This window comes from Phoca vitulina, unplaced genomic scaffold (assembly GCF_004348235.1).
Source record: "Phoca vitulina isolate PV1807 unplaced genomic scaffold, GSC_HSeal_1.0 scaffold4, whole genome shotgun sequence".
In the NCBI taxonomy this organism is placed as follows: domain Eukaryota; kingdom Metazoa; phylum Chordata; class Mammalia; order Carnivora; family Phocidae; genus Phoca; species Phoca vitulina.
Genome location: NW_022589707.1, coordinates 5,929,928 through 5,940,157, shown reverse-complemented (window position 1 = coordinate 5,940,157; position 10,230 = coordinate 5,929,928). Strand labels below are relative to the sequence as shown.

The following is a 10,230-nucleotide window of genomic DNA, read 5'->3' as shown; positions in this document are numbered from 1 at the left end:
TTACTCCTTGGTCAACTGGGCCAGTTCTAGGTTGGTGTGATGCCACTCAGTATAAGGCTGTGACATCTTTTGGTCACAAGGCTGTACCTGGTAGCAGGGTCTCTCTAAACTGCAGGCAGGAATATCTTGTGACCACTGGAGCCCAGGAGACTATTACAAATTCTTAAAATACACTCAAAAAGCATGGTCAAATAATAAAATCTACTAAAATGGAGATTCGGGTCAAAACCAGGAAAATTTAAGCCTGAGTGTCTTTTCAGGGCTTTGTTGAAAAACATTGATCAGTTTGCTTGGTCATCTTGGCTGTCTGGTTTTCAAAGGGATTCCCTGGCAGATTCCTGACCTGGCCAGACCTCTGTCCATTCCTGTGAACAATGCTTTCTCTGCTCCAAGCTTGGCTCCAGGAACCCTTCCCTAGGCCTGTCTTCAATTCAGACTGAGGAGGGCCTCTGCTATCCCACCTGAGGTAGGGGTGGGGGAGCATGTGAACAAGGGTCCCTTGGGAATAGAGGCACGGTCAGGAAGCTGAGTTTATCTCTCTTCTACCCCTGCTACTCTCTAAATATTGTTTTTACCTGCTCAGTCTGCAGTTTCTCCTCAGTAGTAAGGGCATGTGCTTTGAGGATAAAACAGAGCCTGGCAACAGCCTAAACCCTGTTGATCAGTCAAAAATGCTCAGTTCTGTGGAAACAGACTTTGTCACCATATCAACTGAGTTCTCTCCATAAAATGACCCTGTCTCTTGGAGATGGCTAGCACCCAGTCCCCTAAAGCAGAATATCATTTCCCTACATAGGCAAGGACCTCTCATCGTAGATAGATGGAGAAAGGGATCATTGACTAGATGCCTGGTGCAGATCTAAAAAGAGTCACGGGTGTGACACTTACAGGAAATGGAGTCTTGGGGGAGCTGCTGGCCCAGAATGGGGAGTTTGCCTCTGTTGTGTGATGCGAGTATATTTGTGCAGGGGCTGTGGAGCAATTTGTTAGGGAGCTCTGTCAGTGACCTGTGGAAGACTGATACACTAATTTGATATTCTATATTTCCTGGACCAATCCCAATTATATATTTTTTTGCTTTCTCCAAAAGCATATTTGTCATTCTTGTCAGAGGCCACAGAGAACTGCAGTCATTTGGCTGCCTTCTCACAGATCCAGCGGAAGTTGATGTCACATGGTGCAGCATCGTATGTCTTTGTTAGGCCTATAGTCACACAGTTGAAATTCTGATGTTGATTGGTAACACTAAATGGGAGAGAAAGTGTGGTGAAGGCCAATCGTTTCAGCCCTGCCTTTACTGATTCCATTCCCCCCCTCCCCCATCCCAAATCCAGCTCCACACCCGCCCTTTCCGGACTCACGGTCTTGGATTAACTCACTCTTGTGCTTGGTTAGAAACATCTCATCTATCTTTTCCTCTCAGAAATATTGTTTTAATACTGCATAGGCTATGTTCACAGTAGGAAAAATGAGAGGAGGAAGAAAGAGGTTGCTTTTCCTTTTGTAGGCACCAGCTGGCTTTAGGAGAAAGTGTGTTGGCCTTTTCCCACCTCTTTTTCTGTCATTCAATCTGACTGGAAAGAGTCTGGTTTCATGGAAACGTCATGAGTTTTGGAGTCAAGGGGATGTGGGATTAAATTGTGACTCTACAGTTTCCCAGCTTGACGATATTCAGTACATTTTTAAGCCTCCCAGCTTCAATTCAACTGTTAAATGAGGATGAATAAAAGCTTTTTCTACAACATCTTTGTGAATACTGTAGGAAATGAAATGAGTAAGTGCTTAGCAAGTGCCTGGCATTTAGTAGACATTGAACGAATCTTAATTTCCTTCTTTCTGTGAGAAGCCCAGTTATAGGCTAGGGAACTGACTTGCTCTCTGTCTGACTCAACATCTTCATATGTACACCAGGAATGTCATGTTCTCCATCAGTACTTTACATAAAGAAGCCCCATCTGGGGAATTGTTAAGAACTTAGTAATAAAGTATGGTCTATGCGTTAAAAGAGACTTATGAGATATATCAAACAAATGGTATGTATATGGATTTGTTTGGCTCTTGATTTGATCAAAATAACTCACTGTATGACTACTCTTCTCTCTACTTACAAATGTTTGATATCTTTCTTAATAAAAGTTTACCAAAAAATGTGTCTCTGGAAATAGGTGAGTTGGAAGAAAAGAGAGGAATAAAACAAAAAACCAAGTCTCAGCCTCTGTGATATTCCAGGACAAACCCACTGAATCTCAGGTCAGGTTTCTTTAGGTGAACTAAGATCCTTAGAAAAATGTGAGATATTCACATACTTGCCATTGAATATGGAGTTGTCAATCCAATGCCAACTGTTCTTTGCTTGCTGGTATAAGCCAATAAAATACTTCTCAGCACCAGTTTTGTCCTGGAGAAATTCCTAGAAGTTAAAAAAAAATAGTTCAACAAAAAGTTTTTTTGCTGCTGTCTCCCTTTGCCAACAGGCCCTGATTCTGGGAACATGGAAGACTGATAAAGGACTCTGAGGCTGGCTATAGCTTGCACTCACCATAACCCCTAGAGTAGTTTTCACTAGGTACAGAGCAACAGGATCACCTGGAAATCTTGCTAAAACACAGCTTACTGGGCTTCTGGTTCAGTAGGTCTGGTGTAGGGGACCAAGAATTTACATTCCCAACAAATTCCCAGTGTGATGCTGATGCTGCTCTTCAGGGATCACATTTTGAAAATGAAGAGGAAGGGTACTATATGATCTAAAAGAGGGCACTTTTGAATACTTCTTTTTTATTTGGAATGCCTCTCTGCATAGGATTATTTCATTGCCAGAAATTTTACATTCCAAATGAGGTTGGATCAAGTGAATCTCTTGAATACTTTTCAAGGCAATACAGTTAGGGAGATTTAAAAGTGTGTTGAGAAATAGTCAGTGGTTTTTGAGTATTTGCTAAATTGACACCAATCCATGATATAATAGTTTCTTGATTAAACTAATGAATCACAAATCACTCCAGCTTGAAGTCTGGGAGTCCCTGGGCTCTTTCCTGTACTCTTCACATACCTCCTGTAATGAGTGGATATCCAAGTTCACTTGGATATTCCCTCCATCCCCAGGGCTATTGCCTTTATTCCTCTTTTTCCTGTATTCTCCTTCCCTGAAATATCTCATTTCATTATTCTTTAAAATTAGTTACTGTACTTACTCATTTAACAAAGATTTCTTGAGTGCCCAGTGAGCCATTGAACAAGGCTGGACATATGGAAACAAATTGGTTTCTCCTTAAAGAAATTATGATCTAAAACAAGGGTTGGCAAAGTACAGCCAGTAGTTTAGCCTGTTTTTGTAAATAAGGTTTTAATGGAACACATCCAGGCCCAGTTTTACATGTCATCTGTGTCTGCTTTTGAGCCACAAGGGCAGCATTAAGTAGTTATGGTGGAGATCTTATGACCTGACATACATAAAATATCTACTCTATGACCATTTAAGAAAAATTTGCTGACCCATGGTTTAAAATAAGGGTTCTTAACGCTTACCTCTCTTACACTAAGTCATGGATGGTTACGAAGGGGATCTCTGAAGCTGTTAGAACTTTATTCAAACTATCATGCTAATGCAGTGTTTCTGGGATTCTATAGATTTCTGGACATTTCTATAGATTTGGCCACCATTTAAAAAGGTCAGCGATCCCAACATGGTGAAGATTCACTGGTCTAATAAGAGAAGACAGAGGAGTTAACCAGCATGGTGGCAGGTGTCCTAGGTGTAGTGCTGGTGAACATGTGCTAGATATAGCACAGGCAGAAGGGAGGAAGTGATCAATTCTACATGAATTTGGGGTTTTCTAGAAAGACTGCAGATGAAGTGATCCTGGAGATGGATTCTGAGAGATAGGGGAGGTCGTGGGTCAGGATGGACTTCCTGGAGGAGGGAGCATTGGATCACAGGCAGACTGCAGAGCAGCCTGGAGCATTTGAGGAACTCTAAGATGCTTAATGTGGTTGTGCAGAGGTAGAAGGGAGGTGGGTGGAGAGATAAGACTGGCAAGAAGGCAGATGCTAGACTGTACAAGGCCTTATGTGTCATGCCAGGGAAACCAGACTTTAACCCAGTTTAATTTGTAAAATGGCACAGACAGTTCAGAGGCTTAGAGATGTTATCGTGTGGGTTCTATGGAGGTTAGGTAAGAAGGGACAAAATCAGGAGCAAGGAGAGGAGTTAGAATAATTCTGAAGAAATCCAGGTGAGATATGAACAATTTACTGTGGAGAGAGAGAGGAAAAGGCTTGGTTAGCAGCTAATTTAGGGGAGAAGAGAAGAGGTAAAGTCTCAGAAAATCATCAGCATTCAATCTTGGGTAACATGACTGCTTGCCAATACTTGGAACACAAAAGGAGGAACCAGGTGAGGTAAAATATAATTTGGCTCAGTTTTGAAAATGGTGAGTTTGTGATGCTTTTGAAACATCAGAGTGGATTTTGATATACTGTTTGTTCCAGAGATGACTAGCTGGGGATACAGACTTGAGATCACTAGCAAATCCTTGGTGTGATGAGATTTTTCTGGAGAATGCCACGTATGACACTTGAGATGCGTCAGAACTTGAAGGTTGAGTAGAGGAAGAGGATGTCAACTTCCTCTACTCAACCCTTTATCCCTCTCTTCTCTTCTTTTCCCTCCCCTGACCCCCACCCCATACTACTCCTGGCTTTCTACTGTAAGGCATTTTCCCTTCCCATCTGTATACTTAGCCGCAGAGGTAGCATCCTGACCCCTACTCTTTGTTGGACACCTGTTACCAAGACTCAGAGAGGGCCCTCTTATGAATTCTCCTCAACCACAGGAGGACTTTATAGAGGAAGGGTGAAAGATGGAGCACAGAGAAGCAGGTGTGCAGTATCTCCCACATGCCTAGCACTCAGCAGATGCTTAGGATTTGAAGGAGAGGCAACTATAAACTAAAATAACTTATGATCTAAAATTGATTAGAGTGTGGGTTTTAGAGTTGGTGAGATCTCAATTCAATTATGTCCTGTCACTTAGGAGGTGTATGACCTAGGTCAAATTATTTTTCTGTGCCCTAGCTTCCTCATGTGTAAAGTATGGATAATAATAATACCTCCTTGGAATCCTTAGGAGGATAAAAAGAGGTAGTAAAATAAAGGCTTTTGCATTGTGTTAGCCATCTTTATTATCATAATTATATACTGCAATCCCAATTCTATGACCTGATTCTTTGTTTTTCATATGGCTAATTTTGTTAATTTGCATCTTCCTTATTTATGAGGCCAACTTGGATGATGCATTAGCTCTAATGTAGAGCTAATGTAGCTCTAATGATACATTAGCTCTAATTTACAAATATGAAGTATTCTATAGTTTTTAAACAACTTTTAAACACATTTGGTCATTCCCTGAACTTTAAATATCCTGGCCCATCCCCAGGATACCAGTGCACTGCTAAGCCTTATGGAAAAGACTATAGAGTGTGGATTTCCCTAGCTCAAGTGATCTGAGGCATACACCCCACTGCTACTGAGAAGAGTCTCCCACCACCAGATTCAGAGGAAGGAGCTTGGGCTCTCAGCCAGCCACCTCTCTATTCCTCACCTCCACCTGGCCCTTGCTCCATCAATCAAATTGCCCCATTGCCCCACCATCTCCTCCTGCTGAGGCTGCTGTAGGGTGGGCCACTTTACTGTACCCCCCTAATGCTCTCACCAGTTTCTGTGGCGTGTCCACAATGGCCAAAGTGGATCCTTCTGTTTTGCAAAAGTCACTGCTTTTGTTCCAGGACAGTTCAAAAGGGGACAACAAAAAGCATCTTCTTCGATGAAAATACCACCCTCTGGAGCAGACTAAAGAAATCCAAGAAAAGACAGTATAGGATTAGTGGTTTGGAGTGTGAACCCTGGAACTGAGTCAAAACATAGTGGGGCATGAGTTTCTTTATAGAAGTTATATTAATGCAAATCATCCTCCATCCTGGAAGAAATCCCATGCAGTCTAATCTGAATTTCCCTGTGGACAAAGTGAAGGGGATGAATTAGAAGATCTTTATGGCCCCATTGAGCAAGAACGTTCCATAAGCAAGGAGGTAATGGGAAAAGTGTCTAAGAACTCATCACATAAGAACCTGGGATAGAGGAGAGATTATCGTCATACACTGTACCTGTTCCGGAGCTCTCTCTGGGAACTGAGCTGACATTACTGCTCCCGATAGTCTGAGGAACTGAAACAAAAAGAAAACCTGAAGGTAACTGCATTATGAGTACAACACAAACATCAGAGCAGCTGTTTGGTCCCTGCAACTATTTGTTTCTGGACAGTGGTGATGAGAAGGCCACCATTGGCTAGAAGTTTTCATTTTCTTTCTTTGAACTTTCCATCTAATTACTACCATTTTTAGTCATGCCCCACACCCCACGTCCTATTTCATATCTTTTTTGGAGGGGGGAGTAGGTGTGAAATATTGAGAAATAGAACAGGAGAAAGGAACAGGAATGGGTGAATTTAGTACCAGAAAGGAAACCTCTCATTCCTTTCCATATACGCCTTTGACAGTGTTGCCCCCTCCCCTCCTGCCCAGGTGCTGTTTGGAGCACTTCCCGCTCTCGGCTGCGCACAGCATCTGTGCTGTTCTCCCCATCTCTGGTGCCTCTAGTCCCATGTGAACACTCTTCTCCCATGGGTGGCTCTTGGCCCCACTCTCATCAGCACCTGCCAGCTCTAAGAAGTGAGGCTAATGGGAACTAGTTTCAGGACCAGGGATATTGACACACATGGAGGCAGGTGAACGTTCCAGAGATTTCCTGTGGGCAGAGAAAAGTCCATTTATGTCTTTAAATATAAATAGGGGAATTATAGGCCTCTAAGAAGCCTCATTTTTCCTGAGAACACATTGGCTGGCCAAGCAGACAGTGCAGTGGCTTGGAGGCTGGTCAGACCTCTCCTCAGCTGCCCAGTTATTTGTCCTGTGTGGATGAAGACCACTTTAGTTTACCCAGACACCACATCAGCTACTTCCAATGATATGAATGAAACTTACCAGTTAGCATTCACTTTTTATTTCAGTTCCCAGTTCAAAGGCTCTTTGTATTGAAAAATAACCTGGTTTTCAGCAGAAACCATTTGGGGATTATAACTGCACAGAACTCCATAAATATTTCATGAATACTGCTTCCATACAGCTCACTGTACTAGGAGCCTCAGTTGATACAAAGATGAACAAGCAATTAACTTTCTCCTCAAGATGTATGTAGTAATAAATGTTTTAAGAGGAAGTGAGGGGGAGGTTCTTAGGAAAGTTTTAAGAGGAGGAGGTTTTAATCGGGAGAGCCATGTCTCATTCATCTCTTTATGCCCCTTAGCTTCTAGCATGGGGCCTTGTGCTTTACTGAGGACAGCTGGCTGATAGCTCCTGGTTCTTACTCTTCTTCTTTTGTTGGTCTAGCAGAGTGATTGGCATACAAAAAGTGCTGGTTATAATCTTTCAGTTTTCCTGTGGGAAGTAGGTTTTTGGTTTTTTTTTTTTTTTTTTTGTATAACAATTCCTTTAGGTATACAACATGTCAGAGTTTATAAAGTCCTTTCTCATGACATTATGGTGATTATATACAAATCATCCTCATACTCAGGAGGAAAACTGAGGATCACAAACTTCGATCAGCTTAGTCTGGGTTTCCCATCTATAAAAACAGGGGAATTAATTAGAAGATCTTTTTTGGGGGGCTCCTGGGTGGCTCAGTTGGTTAAGCTTCTGTCTTTAGCTCAGATTATGATCCCAGGGTCCTGGGATGGAGCCCCGCGGTGGGCTCCCTACTCAGTGGGGAGTCTGCTTCTCCCTATTTATTTGAGAGAGAGAGAGATAGCAAGAGAGCATGAGCAGGGGGGAGAGGGAGAAGTAGACTCCCCTCTGAGCAGGGAGCCCGATGTGGGGCTGGATCCCAGGACCCTGAGATCATGACCCAAGCCAAAGGCAGATGCTTAATGACTGAGCCACCCAGGGGCCCCTAATACAGTATTGTTAACTATAGTCACCATGCTGTACATTAAATCCCTATAACTTATTCCTCTTATAGCAATTAGCATATCTTTATGGACCCTCCCTGGAAAAGAATTTCTTAAGAGAGGAGGCTTGGGGGCGCCTGGGTGGCTCGGTCGTTAAGCGTCTGCCTTCGGCTCAGGTCATGATCCCAGGGTCCTGGGATCGAGCCCCGCATCGGGCTCCCTGCTCAGTGGGGAGCCTGCTTCTCCCTCTCCCACTCCCCCTGCTTGTGTTCCCTCTCTCGCTGTGTCTCTCTCTGTCAAATAAATAAATAAATAAAATCTTTAAAAAAAAAAAAAAAAAGAGAGGAGGCTTTGAGGAAGGACTATAAAAAGTCAGCACACAAGAACCTGGAGGCTGGGAGGAGATCATTCTCATGTACATTACCTGTTCCATAGCTCTCTGTGGGAAGGAAGTTGACTTGACTTTCTCCAAAAATCTGTGGGACTGCAAAGAAAATCAGCTATTGGCCCAGCCCCAAAAGTGGCTGCAGGATGACTATAACAAACCAACATCACCCAGGGGCTGCTGAGGCACCGTGACTATTACTGTGAGATCTGGAGCTCTCTGACTCAGGTCAACGAGGATGTGTATGTGTTTTTTTGTGAATGTGTTTACTTATTCGTATTCATATTTTCTTCCTGCTCTCTTACATGATAGGAATTGTGCCTTCAGCTGGGTGAAAGGAAAGACACCTCTTACCCAGTTGCTGTCTTTTACTCACATTTCCTTCCTCATTTATGTTCCCTACTGGTTTCTGGGACTGGAGAAGATTCTCACAGCTACAGCAAAACCCTTTGATACAAGCCTTCTCCTAAGCGTCTGGATAAAAGTTTCTATGGACATGGAGGGAAATTTGTCCCCCAGTAAAAATCCCATTACCTCATCATGCAGCTCTTACCTCAGCCTCATCATTGGGTTGAACTGACGCTGATTTTCAAGTTTGAGGAACAATAACAAGCACTGATAAGTATTTCACCTCAGATTGCCCAACTAACACCGTAGCAGCAAAAGCTTTGGTATTCTAACCGTCAGACACTAGTCAGTTCTATATCTCCAAGGCAGACCGAGGGACCCAGCCCATTGCGTGTGCTGGGGAGTGAGAAGAGCATTGTCAGTTCCCCCACACTGGGCATTGCCCTCAGGTGGGAAGACTTAGGCGTGTAGCCTTTATATTCAACTTTGCATTCTGAGAGGAAAGTACAAGAACAAGACAGTATGGGGTTGGGGTAAGAGGTTGCTCAAATACTCACAGTAAAGCAGAAATAAGGTCATTCCAACAATTTTAAGCACCACTATGATAAGCACAGAGATTATCATGTGCCAGTTCATGATGAAGGCGATGAGGAAGTCTGTGGGAATTAGATACTGTGCTCTAAGAGAGAGAGAGAGAGTATCACTTTAAAGATCTGGGAGCAAGTCTTCTTTCTAGCAGGACACATGCTTCTTTCTCAGAGCACCCTTGGGGGGCTTGAAAGGCAGGTGTGCCATTAACAGCTAGCTACACGAATAAGGTCCAACCCATGCCCAGAAGACACATAGAATTTTGTACTGATTGGGAGCCTTTGAACTTGGCATGGTGCCTTTCCTTCACCCATACCTTAGCTCTAGACTTTAGCCCTATTAGTCACCTCCTAAACTCTGTCTAATGAAATAAATCCTCTCCTGGACTTTAAGAACCCTTAGCTTTGAAATGACCCTGCTCTCTAGGACCTTCTCTGTGGTCTTGACCATACTGATTTCAGCTGTCAAAAGTCTCACTCTCCAAAACACTATGCCAGCACTCTTACAGACAAGACAGGTGTCCCCAAAGCTCTTGGAATTGGGGAAGGGCCAATAATCTGTGCAGGGAGGACAGACAGACAGACTCACCTGCTCTCTCTTGGGAAGGCTGGCCTAGTTTGCAGGTGGGGATCTTCCTGGTGGCCTTACGCTTGGTGTGGTGGGCAGAGGAACCTTCAGAGAATTCTGCTCAAGCACTGTCATTCCTTCTTTACATGGTCTTTCTATCTTGGCAGCAACCCTGAGCAAACACTTCTTCCTGTTCAATGTTCTTGACAATGGGAGCGGGTGGGGCAGGGAGGGGAAGGGAGTTTATAGCCTCTGCAAGAGGAAGCTTCCTGCCAGAGGGTTTCTAATACAAGGGGACATTTTTCTTTTTTAAAGAATTATTTATTTATTTTAGAGTGTGTGT

At 43.3% G+C, this 10,230-nt stretch overlaps 1 protein-coding gene across 2 annotated transcripts; it reads right to left on the bottom strand.

Moving 5' to 3' along the window:
- Positions 1-983: 983 nt before the first annotated feature.
- CLEC5A (C-type lectin domain containing 5A) lies at positions 984-9,368 on the bottom strand. Of its 2 annotated transcripts, none has more exons than XM_032401152.1 (5): positions 9,290-9,368; positions 8,424-8,483; positions 5,711-5,847; positions 2,307-2,410; positions 984-1,245 (listed from the first exon to the last, which is right to left on the bottom strand). In XM_032401152.1, exons 1-5 carry the CDS (start codon positions 9,366-9,368, stop codon positions 1,131-1,133), a joined length of 495 nt encoding a protein of 164 aa, XP_032257043.1. In that variant the 3' UTR covers positions 984-1,130. The 2 variants fall into 2 exon arrangements, with proteins under 2 accessions (XP_032257043.1, XP_032257042.1); XM_032401151.1 differs by lacking the exon at positions 8,424-8,483 and adding an exon at positions 6,162-6,221.
- Between the last annotated feature and the right edge of the window lie 862 nt (positions 9,369-10,230).